At 43.4% G+C, this 22,776-nt stretch overlaps 1 protein-coding gene across 8 annotated transcripts in view; it reads right to left on the reverse strand.

The window, feature by feature from the left end:
* Window positions 1-22,492, reverse strand: part of apaf1 (apoptotic peptidase activating factor 1) — a 250,376-nt gene extending 227,884 nt beyond the window's left edge. For 5 of the 8 annotated variants that reach the window (XM_070897452.1, XM_070897453.1, XM_070897454.1 and 2 more), the window contains exons 1-4: window positions 22,398-22,478; window positions 14,822-14,983; window positions 12,370-12,559; window positions 2,195-2,392 (exon numbers count right to left, since the gene is read on the reverse strand). In XM_070897452.1, the coding sequence (XP_070753553.1) occupies window positions 2,195-2,392; window positions 12,370-12,559; window positions 14,822-14,959 (526 nt within the window). In that variant the 5' untranslated portion in view covers window positions 14,960-14,983; window positions 22,398-22,478. Of the gene's footprint in view, window positions 1-2,194; window positions 2,393-7,429; window positions 7,497-12,369; window positions 12,560-14,821; window positions 14,984-18,234; window positions 18,299-22,397 lie in introns of those variants that run through there. The other 3 variants (XM_070897457.1, XM_070897451.1, XM_070897456.1) reach the window with 3 other exon arrangements.
* Between the last annotated feature and the right edge of the window lie 284 nt (window positions 22,493-22,776).

Consider the following 22,776-nt stretch of genomic DNA (forward strand, 5'->3'; position numbering starts at 1 on the left):
TACGAGGGACCGCCTAACAAGACTGTTAATCTGTCTGTTTTGCATCAGTACACAGTAAACGAGCAATGTCACTGAATGTTGTTTACTGGCTTTGTTTTTTGTGGTAGCTGATGCTTGTAAATACGAGTGGTGCAACTTGCAAGAGTAACCGGAGGTTGGATAATGGTCATGTCACTGAGTGTTAAGCGCACTGTGAGCACATGACTGAAGGTGTCATAAATAAGTCTTTTTCACAGCTCTCTAACTGCCTCTGGCTGTGATGTTGCTACATCCTCTTCGTGTCCCCGATCTTCTGCCTCAAGATTTCACCTTCTGCCTCTCCTTTCTCCTCAGGGATTTGAGGTTCAGGCCTCTTTGCAGAAATAAAACTATAGAAGATAGTGTGAAGAACATACTGCATCAATCCACCCGACTTATCCTGGCACCCGAATTCTCCTTTCAATTCTCTTATAGAATCATAGAAGTTTACAGCATGGAAGGAGGCCATTTCGGCCCATCGTGTCCATGCCGGCCAACAAGAGGCTATCCAGCCTAATCCCACTTTCCAGCAGGTTACGGCACTTCAGGTGCACATCCAAGTACTTTTTAAATGTGATGAGTGTTTCTGCCTCTACCACCCTTTCAGGCAGTGAGTTCCAGTACCCCCACAATCCTCTGCATGAAGAAATTTCCCCTCAAATTCCCTCTAAACCTTCTACCAATTACTTTAAATTTATGCCCCCTGGTTGTTGACCCCTCTGCTAAGGGAAATAGACCCTTTCTAGCCACTATATCTAGGCCCTTCATAATTTTATACACCTCAAAGAGGTCTCCCCTCAGTCTCCTCTGTTTCAATGAAAACAAATCCAGCCTATCTAATCTGTCCTCATAGCTGAAGATTCTCCACTCTCGGCAACATCCTCGTAAATCGCCTCTGAACCCTCTCCAGTGCAATCACGTCCTTCTTCTAATGCGGTGACCAGAACTGCACGCAGTACTCCAGCTGTGGCCTAACCAGTCTATTTATTGTACAATCCTGATACATGTGTGAAGGTAAGATTCCCTGTAGTGCTCCTCTGCTGCACTGGTGCCAACAGACGAGGTTTATTGGCTAACCTTTGTCACCAAGTAGCAATCCTGTTACTGGCCTTTGATTTTGAAAGACATCAGGCACACCAGACTGGCGCAATATAAAGAAGTAATGGCAGCTCGCTGGTATCAACAAGGAAGGTAGGTGTGTCTGTAGTTGAAAATCAGTTGAATGTTCAATAAGCGAAATGCCTTTCGGTTATTTAAATGGTGAGGGTTCACATTCGGGGCTCATATTGCCACATATGCAATCAAATAGTCCCAAGCACTCTTGGAAAAACCGACAACTCTATAAAAATTGTTCTCTCATCATGATCAAAGGAGGTGAACTGAGCAATCCTGACAGAAAGCATTAGTCACCTGCCTTATGCAGCAATGTATTCCTAATTAAGCTTTCCTACAGGGAATGGTTTCAATGATTTCTAATTCCTGTCCCAAACTGGGCTGTCAAATATCTGCAGTATCAGAATGGTCAACACATTTTAATCTGGGAATGTTCCAGTGTTGAGACTGAAACATGTGTATGTATTTCTGTGTGCAGCCACTCTGTAGGAGTTTTTACACTAAAGATTTCAGTGAAGTGTAATGGTGGGTGTGTGAAATCTTCATCTCCTTCAGCTAAGAAGAATACCCAGCAGTACAATTACAGATTTTTTTCTTCTTTCATTTGGTTGAAACGGAGACACCATTTTGAGTCAAACAACATGAGGATTAAATTGTGGTGGCTGCAAGTAAATCACTATTGTGGTAGTGTTGGAAGCAATTTAATGAATTAAAAGCATCACACATTAAAGTGCATTGGCCTATATGGAATGAATTTGTATATTGGTACCAATACACTAAAATCAGCTTAGTGACAACAATACATTCATCACAATAGTTAACAAGTTGCATTGCAAGTACCAGGCTGTTAACACTTGCACATATTCTAAGAACTCAGTGTTTTACCATGCAATAATAAATGTCCTCAACCAGTAGCCTAGGACTCAATGACCTAACATTTCCTACATCCCATCGCAGTCGAGACTGGGGAAGGGTCAGAACCACATGGAGACAAAAGGGGAAGAACGTAAAGAGGAGACAGCAAAACTTTAAAAATTTGAAATTTCCCAGCAATGCCACTTACCAGTTATAACTCTGCGATTCCTTAAAGCTTCAGCTGCTAATACTGACTTCCCACAACCTGCCATCCCATATATAGTGACCCAGCCAGGAGCTGTTTCCAGTTTACAGAGTACGTTTCGGATGGTTTGCACAAGCTCTGGGCGATCAACAAATACAACAGGACGCTGTGGTACACCACCTTCACAAAGTATAGTTTGAACTGGAAAAAGAAAATCACAAGACAATTGATATTCTCTTTATGCAGATTACTTCTACAGCAAAATTAAGTACTAGATACACGCTGGAACACCCAAAACACACATTGGTTTCCGGTACCTTTGATATAATCAAACATATTTATTCAATCCACATACAGATCAATTACACCAAAGTGGTGCAGAAAACAGAAGTGAAATGACTACATTTTAAGGCAACTGTGGAGCACGCAAGCATTGAAGCATTTCCCATCCTGACCTGTTAAAACAAAACAATGACGACTTGTGAAACATAGAAACATAGAAAATAGGTGCAGGAGTAGGCCATTCGGCCCTCCGAGCCTGCACCACCATTCAATATGATCATGGCTGATCATGCAACCTCAGTACCCCATTCCTGCTTTCTCTCCATACCCTTGATCCCTTTAGACGTAAGGGCCACATCTAACTCCCTTTTGAATATATCTAACAATCTGGCCTCAACAACTTTCTGTGGTAGAGAATTCCACAGGTTCACAATTCTTCACTCAAAGAAGTTTCTTCTCATCTCAGTCCTAAATGGCTTACCCCTTAGCCTTAGACTGTGAGCCCTGGTTCTGGACTTCCCCAACATCAGGAACATTCTTCCTGCATCTAACCTGTCCAATCCCGTCAGAATTTTATATGTTTCTATGAAATCCCCTCTCATTCTTCTAAATTCTAGTGAATATAAGCCTAGTCGATCCAGTCTTTCTTCATGTGTCAGTCCTGCCATCCCGGGAATCAGTCTGGTGAACCTTCACTGCACTCCCTCAATAGCAAGAATGTCCTTCCTCAGGTTAGGAGACCAAAACTGTACACAACATTCAAGGTGTGGCCTCACCAAGGCCCTGTACAACTGCAGTAAGACTTCCCTGCTCCTATACTCAAATCCTCTCGCTTTGAAGGCCAACATGCCATTTGCCTTCTTCACCGCCTGCTGTACCTGCATGCCAACTTTCAATGACTGATGTACCATGACACCCAGGTCTCCTTGCACCTCCCCTTTTCCTAATCTGTCACTATTCAGATAATATTCTGCCTTCCTGTTTTTGCCACCAAAGTGGATAACCTCACACTTATCTACATAATACTGCATCTGCCATGCATTTGCCCACTCACCTAACCTATCCAAGTCACCCTGCAGCCTCTTAGCATCCTCCTCACAGCTCACACTGCCACTCAGCTTAGTGTCATCTGCAAACTTGGAGATATTACATTCAATTCCTTCGTCTAAATCATTAATGTATATTGTAAATAGCTGGGGTCTCAGCACTGAACCTTGCGGTACCCCACTAGTCACTGCCTGCCATTCTGAAAAGGATCCGTTTATTCCTACTCTTTGCTTCCTGTCTGCCAACCAGTTCTCTATCCACATCAATACATTACCCCCAATACCATGTGCTTTAATTTTGCACACTAATCTCTTGTGTGGGACCTTGTCAAAAGTCTTTTGAAAGTCAAAATACACTGCATCCACTGGTTTTCCCTGTCCACTCTACTAGTTACATCCTCAAAAAATTCTAGAAGATTTGTCAAGTATGATTTCCCTTTCATAAATCCATGCTGACTTGGACCGATCCTGTCACTGCTTTCCAAATGCACTGCTATTACATCTTTAATAATTGATTCCAACATTTTACCCACTACCGATGTCAAGCTAACCGGTCTATAATTCCCTGTTTTCTCTCTCCCTCCTTTTTTAAAATGTGGGGTTACATTAGCTATCCTTCAATCCCATAGGAACTGATCCAGAGTCGATAGAATGTTGGAAAATGACCACCAACACATCCACTATTTCTAGGGCCAGTTCCTTAAGTACTCTGGGATGCAGACTATCAGGCCCTGGGGATTTATCGGCCTTCAATCCCATAAATTTCCCCAACACAATTTCCTGACTAATAAGGATTTCCTTCAGAATACAGATTACTCCATTCAGCTATTTGCAAATAAGAATCAAGAGAAATCATTTGTATATTAGCTTAAGATTTATAACTTAGTCAATTTAGAGTTATTTTCTTCTCCTGAACAGTTGCACAACAGTCATGTGAGTGGATTATATCCTCTATAATCCAAAAGTTGTAACTTTTCACGCAATATCAACAACTTGCATTTAAGCCATATAAAGTGATATTAGGACACGTAACCAAAATTTTGGTCAAAGAGGTAGGTTTTGAGGAGAGGGATAGAGGTAGAGAAGCTTATGGAGGGAATTCCAGAGCTTAGGGCTAAGACAGCTGAAGGCACGGCCACCAAAGGCAAAGAGATGAAAATCAGGGATGCGCAACACAGGCCAGAATTGGAGGAGCGTAGAGATCTCAAGGGGTTGTAGGGTTAGGAGGTGGTTACAGAGCTAGGGAGGGGCGAGGCCATGGAGGGATTTGAAAAGAAGAATGAAAACTTTAAAAAACGTGGCGCTATCAGACCAGGAACCAAAGTAGGTCAGCAAGCACTGGGGTGATGGGTGAATGGGACCTAGAGCGAGTTAGGATATGGGCAGCAGAGTTTTGGATGAACTCAAGTTTAGGGAAAGTGCAAGATGGGAGGCTGATTAAAAGAGCAACAAAAGCATGGATGAGGGTTTCAACAGCAGTTGAGCTGAGACAGGGGCGGAGACGGACAATGTTGCGGAGGTGGAAGTAGGCGGTCTTGGTGATGAAGAGGATATGGGGTTGGAATCTCAGCTCAGGGTCAAAGAGGACGCCAAGGTTGTGACCATTCATATGTATAATTATCAGTACTGTATAAGTGCAAGAATAAAGTACATTACTCGAGTGTGCTGCCAGACATGTTTGAGTAGCAAGAATATACATTTGTGTCTGCAAACATCTAAGCTGTATTTCAAGACCGAACCTGTTGGTTGAGGTTCTAGACACTGATAATAATCATCCAGTTGGTTATTGAAAACCTCCATGCAAATCTATGCAATGATCAGCAACTGAAATCAGTGAATTAATCTACTTCTTTAATTACTAATGAAACAACATTTGTGACAGTAGGGCCACAGCAGTAGAATTCACCTCAACCTTTCCTTAGTTATTCACAACCAAATGACAAGCAACACAGTATGGAGATACTGAGATGAACTACAATTTCCGTGCTACAGGATGCTTATCTTGTATATGTATCGGTTTAAAATTCATTGAAAAAACATTTAGTGGCTGCTCAGATATTTTGCCAATGTCAGAGCCCAGAAGGAGAAGTGCTATTTTGAAGGAGACGTGGTATTTTATATGCAATTCAGAAATTAGCTAGAGTGGCATTTGCAATTAGTAAGTCAAATAATCATCATCATCATAGGCAATCCCTCAAAATCGAGGAAGACTTGCTTCCATTCTGAAAGTGAGTTCTCAGGTGACTATACAGTCCAATTCAGGAATTACAGTCTCTGTCGCAGGTGGGACAGAGTCATTGAAGGAAAGGGTGGGTGGGGAGTCTGGTTTGCCGCACGCTCCTTCCGCTTGTTTTCTGCATTCTCGGCGACGAGACTTGAGGTGCTCAGGTCGAGGACCATGTACAGTAGGCACCACAATGTGCTGGAGAAATACCACCAACGCTGCCTCCGCAAGATCCTGCAATTCCACTGGGAGGATAGGCACACCAGCGTCGGTGTTCTCGATCAGGCAAACATTCCCAACATCGAAGCACTGACCACACTCGACTAGCTCCGTTGGGCAGGCCACATTGTCCGCATGCTCGACACGAGACTCTCAAATCAAGCACTCTATTCGGAACTCCTACACTGCAAGCGAGCCAAAGGTGGGCAGAGGAAACGTTTCAAGGACACCTTCAAAGCCTCCTTGATAAAGTGCAACATCCCCACCGGCACCTGGGAATCCCTGGCCCAAGACCACCCTAAGTGGAGGAAGAGCATCCGGGTGGGCACTGTCAAATAATACAAAGCTGATGGGGGTTGGGGAGAGGAAAAAGCAGGCAGGAGAGTGACGAGAATAGTCTAGCAACTATAAATTAACTGCCGGATGGTCCTTTACTCCACAAGTGCTAAGAGGAGAGCGATTCACTGCTTTTTAGTTCTCAGTTTCTACTCGTCACACCTCTACGTGTGATTGGCAATTCCAGGTCTGTAAAGATCATTTTATGCATTACAGACTGTGTGGTTTCTATGAACATGTTAAGAGAAACTGTAGAATCTACAGACACAGCCTTTTAACCCACATTGCATAACATGAGAGTTTGCATTTTGTACTGACTAGTACCTTGCCGGTCCTTTGCTTTTGTACATTACTTTATCTGTAAGTAATAGTGGACAGTAGTTATAGCCTATACACAGTGATCCTTTTTCCTCAACAGAGGATTCTCCTCCGCCGTGGTTAACATCTGGCGACCATCAGCAGGCCGGGGCCATTAGAGGGAGCATCATGTGGCGGCATGCCACTGCAGGGAGCAACGCGTGCTACTGCAAGAGGACGACGGCTGTGAAGAAGGCGACTGGAATTGACGTCAACCAAATCCAGGTCGCTGATTGGAATGCGGGCAGGTACAGCTGGAGCGCCGAGGTCGGGGCGGAGGAGCGCCGAGGTTGGGGCGGAGGAGGGGTGAGAGTTCGTATAGGGACGAGATCGAGGCCCAGGAGAGGCGAGAGTTCGGGGCCCAGGCCACACTGCGATAGGTGTGCGCACTAGGTCCGTGCAGCAGAGCAGGTCTCCAGTCACCTTGGGTAATCCTTGCCACTGGACCAAGACTTAGCTCTGTCAAGCCACGGCCACCATATGTTAAAAAAAATCCACGCACAGGCATCTTCCACCCTTCAAGATGTAGTTCAGGACCTGGAATATTAGGTCCTTCATTGAAACACCTGTGAACTCATCCCTTTTTGGCGTGGAAGCAAGACGTCCTAGATACGAGGGACTGCTTTATGATGACGACAATGGTCTAGAACAATGTACATTCTGCCTTAAGAAGTAACCAGAGAACGTGGTGAGCATCCCATGTATTCTCCAGCAAGCAATTTAGCATGTCTTTAGGGCAACTATCTTAGGGACATGCACTATGCTAACCCATACCTGGCAGAGTACATAGATGCAGAAGAGATCCATCTGCTTATGGAAACTTGAGCCCTTGGTACTAAAGTGGGAAAAATGAGACTTGTGAAACAAACATGCTGCTTAAAGTGTAAATTAAATCTGAAGTAAAAGGCATGCAATATGAGCACAAGAACCCACAAAGAAGTAAAGATAATTTGAATTGGCCAGACTGGTGGCAGGAGAAAGCCAACAACAAAAGTGATGCTGAATTTTATAAAAAGACTTGGATTTATATAGCACCTTTCACGACCACCAGACATCTCAAAGCACTTTAAAGCCAAATAAGTACTTTTGGAGTGTAGTCACTGTTGTAATGTAGGAAATGTGGCAGCCAATTTGCACACAGCACGCTCCCACAAACAGCAATGTGATAATGACCAGATAATCTGGGTTTTTTTTGTTGTGCTGATTGAGGGATAAATATTGGCCAGGACACCGGAGATAACTCCCCTGCTCTCCTTCGAAATAGTGTCATGGGATCTTTTACGTCCACTTGAGTGCACATACAGGGCTTCGGTTTAACGTCTCATCTGAAAGACGGCATCTCCGACAGTGCAGCATTCCCTCAGTACGGCAATGGGGTGTCAGCCTAGATTTTTGTGTGTTGAAGTCCCTGAAGTGGGACAAGCAATAGAAGGGGGAAAAGGAGTAGCACAGCCATGAGACTAAAGAACAGGAAGGATTAGCAGCAGCAGGCAGAGCACCGCAAGCACATATAGGCATGAGGCTGCTGGAAAAGAGCATCATGGACATGAGATACAGTAGTGTCAGTAGAAAGCAGAGGAAATGCAGCAGCACCAACATGTACTAAAATTGTCAGGAAAGGGCATGCTAACTACAGGACTAGTGAGTGAGATCAGTTGGTTAAGTGAAGAATTCCGTGCAAAACACCATCAAACCAGCATAGATGGACGAGCAAAATATAGGCAGTGATGCTGGTAGTATAATATAATACTGCATTTTCTCAAACAAATTCAATGTATAATGCAGGTCATGATGTAGGAAGAGGGTCATTCTCACTATTTTTGACCTTGTAGCACAAGCACATCAACACAAATTTAAAACATTATTGAAAGATCACCACAGTAGTTGTAGAGAAATTGATATAAATGAGATATATGTGGAAAACAGAGTTAGGGAGGAAAAAAATGTGACAATGTTTGATGAAGTACGAGAGTTAATGTTAAAGTACTGGCCCGGATTTTACGGTAGTATTGTCAGTGTTCACCATCATTATTCCTCTGAAAGTGACAACAACTTCCGGATGTGCAGATAAACACGGAAATCCAGAAATTGCTGTCAGTGATTTTATGCTCTCTGCAAGTTGCACCCCAGAACTCCCCGGAGCCCACAATCAATTCAAATCACACTGAAATGTAGTTCCTGACGAAAACTTCCCCAATTACGCTGGGATATCGCTGTTAAAAACCCCTGAAAAAGTTATTCCTTGTTGAAAGAGTATTGACTGCTGAACAACTGTTCTGGCCCTGAAAAACTCATTTTGTTTGTGAAATGTCAAATTTTTCCATTAATATGGTAAGAATTGCACTGTTTTTAATTTTTTTTTAAAGTTTGATGATATTTCAGCTTCTACCTTAATCCGATGTGTATGTCACAATCTTTATTCCATTCTCTGTAAATGTTATAATAAGTAAATTATAATCTGTGCATTTTACTTCCTGGTTTGCTGTCTGTGAGAATTCTTCAATATGATTGGCTGCTTAGCCTGTTTGATGACATCACTGTTGCTGGACGCTGGAGATTTCTTGATTTGGCGCCAGATTCAAACTAAGGTCAGAAAAGCTGAAATTCATGCCACAGAGGTCGCAAGATCTTTGTGGGCAGCATTCTTTGAGGTCAGCAGCGAGCACCTTGCCTTGCTTTGCCGCTGACTAGAAATTCCAGGCCATTGTTTCCTCAAAGTGTTCTGGATGACTTGAGAATATGTTTGCTTGGCCAAGGAAGCAGGACTGCCATCCCAGTATTATCCAGCTTCACAAAAGGAACCAATGAGAGGGTAGGAAGTCAGATATCTCTCAGCTATCAATGGATAGGTGCTTCGCTGAACTGGGTGATTAGCCAACAGTCGATGCAGGTGCTCCAGAGACTTTATAAACCAGAAAATTCTAAAGTATTGATTCTAGGGACAGTACAACAAAATAGAAAACAAAGCAAGCAATTGCTGGTACGAGGGAGAGCCTGAAATGCAGTCAGAGCGACAGAGTGATGCCACGAGACAGGAGATTGTTGTCAACAGTGAGACAAAACCGGCATCATGGAATATGGCAGTTACTTACACAGGAATATTGCGAATGAATAGCAAACAGGAGGCTTGCATGGCGAGGGGTATGTTTTGCTGTTATATACGCATCTAATAACCTTTATACAGCTATTGGAAGCCAGGCAAAGGCTGAGCATGCCAAAACCAATGCAGGATTGGCCCAGCTAGCAGCAATAGGCACTGGCAGTGTTGTGCAGGGGCATGGGGTTCACCAATAAGATCAGAGGGCCAGACTGTCCAGGGACAGGAGACACACTCCACTATCCAAGTATAGTGAAGAAATATGGAGACATGTGGTGTGACCCAGTATATGGCTGACAGCGAAGCCTACAAAGTATAGATCAAGTGGGACTGGTAGAGGTTCAGTGTTCTGACCCTATGCTGCAGGCAACACTGACTTCACACAGCAGTCCAAACCCACAGGAGCAGTCTATCATGAGAATTGGTTATCGGTTTACTGGGAAAGCGCAATATAACATGGGCAACAGGTCAACACAAAGTAGCCTTATGTGTCCTGTCCGCTCACAGGGAAAAGCAAGGAGCAACATAATTGGCACACTAGCTAAAAGCAAAATAAGTTGTGCTAGTTAAACGTGGTCATCCAAACAAAACAGCAGGCTGCGAAGTTGTTTGTAAAACTTTCAGCCACCATTTATTGGGCAGGCCTAGTTACACAATACAGATACAACCTACAGTCCAACTGGTCATACTTGATTATTCATTTGGACAGCCTTCCTCCATAAGCATCAGCTCAGCCAAAGATACACTGCCCGTATCCTATCCTGCACCACGCCTGCTCACCCATCACTCCTGTTCTCACTGACCTACACTGACATCCGGCCCTCAACCAAAAATTCTCATCTTTTTGGTTAAGTCCTTCCATAGCTTCACTCCTCTCCATCTCTACAACCTCCCCCTCAAACTCTCCATTCACCCAATTCCAGCCTCCTGTGCATCCCCCCTTCCCTTTGGCCCATCATCTGTGGCCATGCTTTCAGCAACTTGGGGCCCCACACACTGGAATTCTCTCCCTAAACTTCCCTGCCTCCTCTTTAAATATCCTCCTTAAAACCCACTTCTTTGCCAAGCTTTACATCACCTTTCCTAAACCTTTCTTTGGCTCTACATCCATTTTTCCTTGTGCTTCTGAAATGCCTTGGGATTTTTTTTTCCTACATTAAAGGCGCTATATAAATGCAAGTTGTGTTGTAATAATGGGATTATCTAATGTTTTCTTAAATGAAAGAAACAATCAAAATGGTGGCTATCCTCAACTATCGATGCAGAATGTAAAGGATCTACAAACACTAATAAAATAGTACCTTCTCTCCAGAGAGAAAGCATGCTGCAGTAAAATTTAATCGGCATAATTTCCCGAGACAAATGTAACCACCTAAAGTTTTAGCAATAGCTAAATAAGGTAAATACATGAAACTAATATAAGCTAATAAGGTAAATACATGAAACTTACTGACATACAAGCAGAATGAGAATCTTTAGATCACTCAATACCAGATTCAAATGGATAAGGCATAAGCTCTTGAAAAATGTAATGTAAACTCCAAATAATTGACAAACATTTTTATTTTCCCAACCTTTCATGAACTCGCCACCACTCAACGTTTGTCAATTCTCATGAGACAATCAGTTGCAATATGAACCTTCACTAAAGGAGCTGAGAACTGGAGAGGACAAAGACTGTAAATAAGAATTGCTGGAATGTCACAATCCAAACAATCAGATTCATTATCTTGGAACCACTGAGCAAAATCCCTTTCCACTTTAATGGTGTTAGCTTTTAAAGTGGGTTTTTCCCATGATGTTTGGTCATCTGGAACAATATCACCTTGTCACGTGACCAAAGTCAATTGCGTTTGAATGAAAATTGAGAATAATTTGACACTCAGATACATGTTTTGATTTCATCTTTGTTTATTACAAGTTTCTCCATCCCCTTGTTTATTTTAAATCCTCCCCTCTTGTCTCTGGCTCAAAAAATCACAACAGGACAATTTCACATATTCTTGTTTCTGCCTGCAGTGTGGATAACGAGGCCAAAGTCTCAATTCAATTTTCAACAACAATGCTATTTTGGGATACCCTAAACAAATGTAGGCCTTTTGTGGAGTAACAAACGATTTTCCTCCTCTCCAAAAAATCTCTCACCTAGCAGCTCAACAGGGAGCTGCATGGTATATATAAAATGAAAGAATAAAGTATCAAGCCATACTGGAATTCAAATCCACAATGACTACAATAATGTAAATGTATTACCCAGGACACATCACTTTAATGTCAAAAGCTCTGTAATTTCATCAGTTCCATTCAGCAGCTGAACTCATTGACAAAAAAAAATATACCAGAGCACTAGGAATTGCGTAGTCTCCCTTCAACGTGGGTATTAAGTGTTGAAGTGTTAAATGTTAAGTGTTAAATGCCTGCCAGATAATTGATGCCATATCAGCACCAGAAAAGTAGTGAAGCAACTTTATGTTGGTGTACAGACCAAAGATAAATTAGTAGCTTAGCTAAGTGCACACAAATTTTAGATGTATATACTCCACAATAAAAGACAAACTTAAGATATTTAACTATCAAAGACTCGAACAGTATATCATTCTGTACATAATATACTAACCATAAGCAGTCAAACCATCTGTAGAAATTTTATTTGTAGAAGGAGAGATAATTGGAAGGTCATCCTGAAGAAGTGCAGCAAGTTCCTTGTACCCTTCATTCAGCAATGCATTGTAGAAAGATATGACGGCATAATTATCCTTTTGAAGGATTAGATCTAGAAGTAAAGCAGCCCGTTCTCTCTGTGTAGCCTGAAAAAACCCATAAATCATAACTTAGGATTTATTCTCCATCAAAACACTTCATGATCTGAAAACATTTTTTTTTAATTCATCTCAGGATAAAGGCATCGCTAGCAAGACCAGCATTTATTGTCCATCCCTAGTTGCCCTTGAGGTGGTGTTTGAGGGCCTTCTTAAACCGCTCGTCCGTGTGCTGAAGTTACTCCCACAGTGGTCAAGTTTCAGCCTGAGTTGCTCCTGTTTTTTTGGAGCAACTGGTTTAGAATGGAGTATCTTAGAAATTGCAATTCTCGACATTTAGTTTGCTCCAGTTCTAGTCAGTTACAACAGATTATTTTTTCAAAAGGGGGCGTGTCCGGCCACTTACGCCCATTTTGAAAGTTTAGGCAGTGAAAACTTACTCCAAACTAGCTTAGAATAGAGTAAGTGTAGATTTTTGTACGCTCAGAAAAACCTTGCCTACACTTAGAAAATCAGGCGTAGTGAATGGGGGGGGGGGGGGGGGGGGAAGGGGGAAGGGAAGTTTACAAACATTAAACACTTCAGTTTTACAAATAAAGAGCCATCATCAATAATAAATGATAAATACATCAATAAATCAACCAATAAATGAATCCAAAAATAAATTAAAAAATCAATAAAAAATGTTCTACTCACCGACTGCAGCACCGGGAGCCCTCCAACAGCGTGCTAGGACGGGGCCCCCCCAGTGTGTCTCTCTCTCACTCTTGTCTGTCAGTGTGTATGTGTTTGAGAGAGGGAGGGGGGAGGGAGAGGGAGGGAAGAGGCTGAACGGGCCCGGCCGATGTGAAGAAGCCGGGCCAAAGACTTCGGGCGGGGCCCGCCCCCAGCAAGATGCCGGACGGGCGGGCCAGACTTAAAGGTATGTGGCCGGGGAAACCAGAGCTGGGGGGGGGGGGGGAAGTGGAGCGGGAGCTGAGGCAGGGGGGTCGGAGCAGGAGGGTTCGGAGCAGGAGCTGCGGGGGGGTCGGAGCAGGAGCGTGAGCTGGGGGGGGGGGGGGGGGATAGGAGTGGGCAGCGGAGCGGGATCTTGGGGGGGGGGGGGGGGGGAGGGGGGGAGGAGCGTGAGCTGGGGGGGGGGAATGGGAGTGGGCAGCGGAGCAGGGGCGGTTGAGAGAGCCAGCTGAACAGGGGAGGAAGCTGGAGCCAGAGCAGGAGCTGGACGAGGGAGGTGCAGCCTGATCTTCGCCGCCCCAGTGAGCCATTCGGCCAGGGCTAGAGGCGGCGTGCTTCGGACCCCTCCCACACAGTTTCGGGCGCCTGGAGCTACTGCACATGCGCACCCACTGTAGCGTGCCTGTGCAGAGGTCCCGGCACTGATTTCAGCGCAGGGACCTGGCTCCGCCCCCCCGCAGCTCGTGCTGCGCCGCACCAAGCTCCAAAGGACCTGCAGGGAGCCGGAGAATCTGAAGGTATTTTTTTGACGCACTTTCGGGTGCGAAAAACGGGCGTCCAGGTCGGGGCTGCGCCATTCTAGGCGTGGCCGAAACTTGGGCCCATAATGCTGTTAGGTAAGGAGTTCCAGGATTTTGACCCAGCAACGATGAAGGAACGCCGAAATATGTCCAAGTTGGGATGGTGTGTGACTTGGAGGTGGTTCGCATGCACCTACTAGCCTTGTTCTTCAAGGTGGTTGAGGTCACGGGTTTGGGAGGTTCTGTCAATGAAGTCTTGTAGATAGTACACACTACAGCCACAGTGTGCAGGTGGTGGAGGGAATGCACGATTAAGGTGGTGGATAGGCTACAGATTATTGGTGATATCAGCCCAGATAGCCTCAAACAAATTTGGGTGACTTCATTGTTTGAAGAAATCTTAACTTAAACATCGCAATTTTAATTGGAAAAAAGATTCATACATCTTATGCATGAAATTCACACATATATGAACATTTTGCAACTAACTTTTTAAATCGGTAAATCTTAAAGTTCATATCAAAGATGCGTTCATTAGCAACAAAAATACTCCACTATTGTATCACAGCCAACTATCATTAATATCAAGATATGTAGTGCTAATATTCAGCTGTGTGCAAAATAAAAAGCAACTTATCGTATTTATTAATTAGTGATGATACAAGATTGTTGTGTGTGTGCCAACACTATGAAAGAGGAGAATGAGTAAATCAATTTGACAATGTAGCAAGCAGTGATTAACCAGAAGCTTCAGCTCAACAGTTCAGATAAACCCTGGACACACCGATAGGCAAACCTGCCATGCACATCAATAATAACACCTGTAATCAGTCACCTGAGCTTTAACCGTCTGTTCATCCTCAAGATGGAGAACCTCTTCACTTATTAGGTGGTCCATAATGTACGAGGTCTTGATATCTTGCTCAATTGCAGATCGACTTCGTAACAAACAACTACGGGTTCGTTCCTCCATGATAATGATGTTTTTATTATATCCCTATATATATAAAAACAGAAATACTGCAGTAGCACACAAAACATCTGAAAGTCATCAACATTAAGATGAAGTTGGCAGAAAGTAACAAATGTGTTATCTGTTAACAAGATTGGGCCCATTTGGTTACCAAACTTTCATGTTTCAAGATGGGAGATTATTTCCTGAAATCTACCACACAATCACTAGAAGACAGAAATATTCTTTGGATCAGTGAGGTTTTTTTTTTTACATAGAATGGAAACAAAGTAAACTTCAGCGCCTCTTCACTATGTTTTATTCTCTTTCAGCTTGAACAAAACTGATGATGTGTCATACTGATGTTGCAGATGCTGTAACGTTATTTGAATGTTATGCCTTTACCCTCAGCACAAGATTCCCAGCCACTGACCAAAAAGACGTTCATTTGAACAAAAGCTTTGCTCCCTATCAAGGCCACAGAATTAAAAATGCATTTCAGAAATTCAACTCTGCTGGACTGGAATTGTTCATTTTAAATTGTTATAACATGGAAATGTCTGCGATGGGTTTCTTTCACTGGTGGTAATGAACATCCATATTTATCCCCTCTGTTCCTGTGCTTCATGCTATTTTACAGTCAAGAGAGCAATCTGCTCTCAAGCCATTGTCAATAGTTACAGCTCCTTAGCCAGTAATAGATACAACAGGGAGGTGATAAATGACTTGGCCTCTAATTTTCCCTTACACACAATACCCTCCATGTCAAGTTACCTTGACTGGCCACGATAGGAATTCACTGGACAGTAAGATTGCTGATGTAGCCCTTGCCTTCACAACGGGCAGCACAGCACGTCAGTATTGTGATGTGCTACACAAGCCACTTTCCCCATTAATTTTTTATTCAGTTTGTCACCAGTGTTAAAGTTACTACACTACATTTGAATCTAAAAAGGACAGGTCTTTCACAACCTCAGATCTTCCCAAAACATTTCACAGCCAAATAAGTACTTTTGAAGTATAGTCATTGTTGTAATATCGTTAAATATGGCAATTTGTGTACAAAAAGGTCCCATAAACAGCAATGAGATAAATGAATAGATGATTCATTTTTATTTATTTTGATTTGAGAAATATTGGCCAGGACAAGAGGAGAACGCCCCTGATCGTCAAATTGTTTTTAAAAATCTTTTCTGTCCATCTGAATGGGCAAAGGGGGCCTCTGCTTGTCTTACCTGAAAGACAGCTCCTCAAACAGCGCAGCACTCCCTCGGCACTGTGTAGCACTCCCGCGGCACTCCCTCAGTAATGCACTGAAGTGCCAGGCTAGATTACAAGCTCAAATCTCTGGAGGGACCTCAAACGTGAATGTACAGGGACTACCACTGACACCTAATCTAAATACTAAAACATTGAGAAAAGAAACTGCATTGTGATATAACTCAATGGAGCAGCTGCATGCTGTACAGCAGAGTTTTAGTAAGCAGACTTCTACCACAATACTCTATAAGCTAAGCTCTCACTCGGTCATGCTAGCATGGCGAGGCACTATGCAGAGACCAGATGCTTGCCCATAGAAAGTTGGGAGGGAAGATGAGGTATTGGGGTATTGGAAGGACCCTCTCTTACCAGGTAGTTTCAGAATGGTAGTGGCGAAGCCCAAACTCAGTTAGCTGGAAATATGCACGAGTCCATGGAAAGGAGACAAAAAAAACTCAGAGTGTTCTTAAGTTAAATATTGAAAATAAATTCATTAAAGAGTGTGCTTTGCAGACAACTAAAACAAGAAGAAAATATATTTTTTCCTTCCAGATAGCCAATCTACAAAAATAACTATTGATAATTATGCCGGTCAGTCTCGATAATTCACTTTCGCACAGGGAATGTGGTTGTCCTGATGCATTAGTCTGGTTAATAGAGGTCACCAGAAATATGATTGCTAATCAATAAACTTTTCAATACCTGAATGCAAGTTTTTTTTATACAGTCCACTCTAATGTGGCTAAAAGAATGCACAAAGGTTATACAGAAAAAGCAAGAAACAGCCAAAAGCACAGAAAGTTAGAACTTGTTCTTTTGAACAAGAACTATTAGCAGCCTGTTAAACATCAGGATATTAATCTTTGATTAATGCAAGAATCATAAAATCATTGAATGATCCAGCACAGGCCATTCAGCCCATCATGCCTGTGCTGAAGCATGAAAAATATTTTTAAAGCTCCTAAATGAACAGTTTTTTAAAAACCTATTTCTTGAACTTCATCTGGGGAAAGTATCTAAGAGAGAAACTACACTCCTGGTCTGCGTTTCTTCTCATTGACTCCACACTGATCACGAGTCGGCAGGAATCCTTCCTGTTCCAATCACCGTCCAACCACTGGTAATTGAGCAGCATGGTCCACTGGCTGGGTTAAGATACCAAGTTATTGTCCGACTCAATTAAGACACCTGGGTTGCCTTTTATTGTTTGTCAGGCAGCACTCTGGAATATCTCAGACACGGATCATTTCCCAAAGTTCAAGCGCATATATAGGCTGAGTTTCAATGTGGTAATGTACCTTCTTTCAGGTTTCAGATCTAAATGATCCAATGATCACATCTACCATTGGCATGTCAGGTCACTCATTTCATTGCTTTATTTGCAGCAAGCACATCCACAAATAAATAGGGTTTCTAAATTTTGTTACAGCTAACATTCGCAATACGAATATTGAAATGCAAGACCATCTGTATCTTCAATTACATAAATTTTCCATGGGTTATTTAGCTTTTTCTCAATTTCTTTTGAGTGAGAATGAGGACTCCCTACGGTGTCCTGCGACAGGCCGCATGAATTCACCTCAGTGCAGTTTCACTTGCACACCCTTTAGCTTTATGATCCTATTAAAGATTGTGGACATTTGTTGTGGTTTTCTTTCACTTTAATGAAAAAAATACTTGCATTTATAACTTGTATTTATATAGCACCTTATATCCTCAGGCTCTTTTCCAAAGCACTCCTCAACCAATAAAAGACCTTTTGAAGTGCAGTTACTGCTGTTATGCGGTCAAACTAAGCAGCCAATTTGCACATCGCACTATCCTAAAAACAGCATACGAGACGATTGAATCTGGTGTTTTTGGTGTTGTTGGTGTTGGGTATGTTGGCGTCCTGGATGGAGACATTCTGCCAACAGACAAATATCGGATCCATGAGGTGTAGACCCACATGGGGAGGCTGTTCACTTGGCGGAAAATGAATTCCAAGCCAAAATAGTTCAGACTTTCAGCAACTTAGAACGACCTGGAATACTGACCAGCAAAGAAACAGAAATTTTCAGTGCAGAAGGAGGCCATTTTGGCTCATCGTGTCCACGCCGGCCGACAAAGAGCCTTGGTCAGCAGACCTAAAAGGTTACATATAACAATAATGGAAAGGCAAAGAGCACCCAGCCCAACCAGTCTGCCTCACACAACTGTGGCACCCCTTATACTGAAACATTCTACACTCCACCCCAATCAGAGCCATGTGATATCCTGGGAAAGGCAAAAACCAGATAAAAAGGGAGAAAAAAATCTGGGAAAATTCCTCTCCGACCCATCCAGGCGATTGAAACTAGTCCAGATCATCACCCTGGCCGTATTCTATTCCCTGCAGTACTTACCATTATATCTGCTCCGTCCAACAAAAGATCATCCAGTCTAATCCCAATTACTAGCTCTAGGTCCGTAACCCTGCAGGTTACAGCACTTTAAGTGCCCATCCAACCATCTCTTAAAAGTGGTGAGGGTTTCTGCATCCACTACTCTTCCAGGCAGCGAGTTCCAAATCCCCACAACCCTCTGCGTAAAGAAGCCCCCCACCCCCCCGCCCATCAAATCCCCTCTAAACCTTCCACCAACCACCTTAAAACTATACCCCCTCGTAATACACCCCTCCACCAATGGAAATAGACCCTTACTATCTACTATGTCCAGGCCCCTCAATATTTTGCACACCTCAATGAGGTCTCCTTTCAACCTCCTCTGTTTCAATGAGAACAAACCGAGCCTATCCAATCTGTCCTCATAATTAAGATTCTCCATTCCAGGCAACAGCCTAGTAAATCTCCTCTGCACCCTCTCTAGTGCAATCACATCCTTCCTATAATACGGCGACCAGAACTGCACGCAGTACTCCAGCTGTAAAGAGCCTCCAAACAGACAGCAGAATGCCAAACTCTGGGTCGATTAACTGAAATTCACTTCGAAGAAAAAATACTTGTATTTATATAGCACCTTATATCCTCAGGCTCTTTTCCAAAACACTTCCCAACCAATAAATGACCTTTTGAAGTGCAGTCACTGCAGTTATGTAGTCAAACTAAGCAGCCAATTTGCACATCGCATGGTCCTACAGACATCATGAGATGAATGAATCTGTTTTGGTGGTGTTGGGTGAGGGAGGAATATTGGCTGTATTGGATAATAGTTTGGGGTTAATGTCAGAGAGCAGGGTGTAAAGGGTTCATTAGCGCTACTGTAGCAGGCCTGTTTGAACAGACTTGTCAGTGTAATATTGCTGTGCATTTTTTTTTAAATTAACCTTGTTAAAGTTTTAAAAACTTAAACAACATAGTTTACTTATTTATAAACCATAATATTTTGAAACAACTAATCAATGTCAGGGACGGTTAGAATGGAGCCTGTAGAAACAATTAAGGTGGTGTGAAAATGCCATTGGTAAATGGCTGACATCAGATGTATGACCAGAAGAGAAAAACTCCTGAAGTTGAATAGCCATCAGAAAGGGAAAGAATATGTTGGGTTAAATGTAGTTGATGTTTATAAGTGCTGATCGCAAGGACATCAATAGCCATCGGTTCAGACACGTATAATAAAGTTCCTGGGAAAGCTGAGAAGCAAAAAGGAGTTACAGCAGAGCTGTCACATGGCAGTGATAAGAAAGGATATAAAGGGTAGCGAGCCTAGAGCTAGACGGGGGAACTACGGAACTATCCTCCTGTAGAGATAATCACTGTGTTCCATTGGTAAGGTTTTCCCATAGCGGAAGTGTAGCAGTGTCCTTTTACTGCCATGGTCATGTTTTTGTATTGCTGATATAAAGAAATCCAATAAAGAATTCAGGAGAAACGTCTTTACCCAGAGAATGGTTAGAAAGCGGAACTCACTATCACAAGGAGTAGTTGAGGTGAATAGCACAGATGCCTTTAAGGGGAAGCTAGATAAATACACATGGTAGAAAGGAACAGGAGGAGATACAGGGAGAGTTAGATGAAGTAGGGTGGGAGGGGGCTCGTGTGGTGCATAAGCATCAGCAGAGCTGTTGGGCCAAATTGGCTGTTTCTGTGCTGTAAATTCTGTGTAAAAATAAAGATTAAATGTATTTTTTTTTTAAATACATGTGTAGCTGTATCTGATTCGACAGATCTGAACCCAAATTATATTTAGGAACACGGTCCATTTTGACTTAAAACTAGGACTTCAGGCGAAGTCCTTGCTCGTCTTCAAATATACGATCTTTTATGTCCAACTGACAGGCAGGCAGAGCTTTGTTTTAACATATCATCCAAATGACATTTCTAGCATTCCCTCACCGTGACACTGCAGTGTCAACTTAGGTTATGTGCTGGAGTTCTGCTGTGGGGCTTAAACCCATACCTGCTGACTGCGCCGAGCTGTCAGTTATTTATTCCATCATTTATCCACAGGAACCCTCAGGTCTCTGAGAGTTTAGGAAAGATCAGGAAAGCGGATTTTCCTGGAAAGGCTCATTTGGCCCTGAACACCACATTAGAGCGACGCTTCTCTAACTCTAATACAAGCCTTACACAACTTCTTTCAAGTACAACTTGTTTAGCTACATTCCAGAAACTCATTTCAGCACTAACCTAATCACAAACTACAAACTGATTCACACTCTCTCCCTTATTTGATTCAGCCTGACATAACAAGCCCAGATCACTTCCAATTTCACTCTCAGCTATTACAACATCTATTAAGAATATGTCTGAAGTCCATTTTTTCTTCAAAGTGTACCTTACACATCCTTACTTTAGTGTCACTTGTAATGTCTCTGACCCATCTCCTTTCCATGACTAATATACCCAATAACAATTTCATAACCTGTGTATTAATATTGTGATTCAATTTCTCCTCAGAGATAGATACAGGTCAGAATTCAGCACAAGTGAATCAAGAATTCTTATGTTTGCATCATACTGTTTAAACGCTTTCAAAAATAAAATGAACAAAATCTACATCCCACTCGTCTGTCACCATCTTGAATTGACTGTTCTGAACGTGTCCAGAATTCATAACTCACAATTATTTACAGTTATACTGCAGCCAGATGTCTACAAAAATCAGAACCAATGTTCTGCTAGTTGTTACTTTAGTCTTGACCAGAAATGGAGTAAACTTTTACTGGTTATGCTACATCTTTGAAGCTGGATTTCAGTTATACTGGCTCTGGAAAAATAGTGTAACAACAGTATATGGGAACACGAGAGTTACCCATCACCTTCGAATTGGGGCACCACTGGAAAGGTGGTGGTCAGGTAGCACAGTATTTAGACCACGTCACTGGCAGGTCATCAGCATTCAACACAAACATGGGTGCCACTGGAAAATTCAGGACATTTAGTGCTCCACTGATAACAATGGGAAAACTAACATATTAATAGTTACACAGGTGACTAACTGATGGTCTTTCTACCCTCCAAGCTAAATGTTTCTGACTGTAATGTCCTTGTCATAGACTGCATTCACTGCTCTGGGTTCTTTCACACTTCCTGTTCCAGAGTCACCTCCTTACATTGGTTCACACCCTCTCCTTCACTCAGTGATAGCATTCATGTCGCTGTCAGAATGCTGTGAATTCAATATCACTCCAGAGACTTTGTCACATAATTTAAGCTGGTCCTCCAGTGCATTACTGAGGGAGTGCTGTGCTGCCAAAAGTGCCATGTTTCAAATGAGACACTAAACTGATAACCCGTTTGCCCTCTCAGCTGGATGTTTAAGACCTGCGACCACTACTGGAAGAGCAGGGAAGTTCTCCTAATGTCCTGGACAATATTGATCCCTCAACCAACACCACTGAACAGATTATTCGGTCATTTATCTCATTGCTGTTTGTGGGAGCTTGCTGTGCGCAGATTGGCGACCGTGTTTCCATTACAGCAATGACTACACTCCAAAAAGTACCTCATTGGCTGTAAAGCGCTTTAGAACGTCCTGGGGTGCTGAAAGGCGCTATATAAATGCAACTTCTTTCTCCTCGGAGGAGGAAATGAATCCTCACATAAAGCATATCACTTTGGGCTTCAGAGGGCACCGCAGGCTCTGGCGGTGCAGGCCCACACTAGCTGCCCTCACAAGCCCAGACACGGCCTGACCCCTCCACTCCCCTCCCCTCCGGCCCCCCCACTTGTTGGGGGCCAGCCGCCACCTGCCCCCCGCTTCCTCTGAGGCTTACCTCCGCGGAGAGTCCGGCCTCACTCTGCCCCCTGGACCGGCCTTGAACCCCCCACTCCTCCCTACTCCGAACTCGCTGCGCTCGCTCCTTCCTGGTGTGGACGTGCGCGCCCCTCCCCGAGCCGGCCGGGGCAAGAGCTGCATGCGTACACGCGACCGAGCCCGGCTGCGCTGTGCTGCGTGCGCGCTCCCCAGCCCGGCTGCGCTGTGCTGCGTGCGCGCTCCCCAGCCCGGCTGCGCTGTGCTGCGTGCGCGCTCCCCAGTCAGTGTTGCCTGCGCCCCACGGGCAAGGCTGAGTTCCTGGCTCTCACCACCGGTCGGGTGGGTGGGGCACTATGGGTCTCTTCTCTATCAGGTGCTGACTGACCTGCTGCCTCCCT

The sequence above is a fragment of the Pristiophorus japonicus genome, chromosome 13 (assembly GCF_044704955.1).
Source record: "Pristiophorus japonicus isolate sPriJap1 chromosome 13, sPriJap1.hap1, whole genome shotgun sequence".
In the NCBI taxonomy this organism is placed as follows: Eukaryota; Metazoa; Chordata; class Chondrichthyes; family Pristiophoridae; genus Pristiophorus; species Pristiophorus japonicus.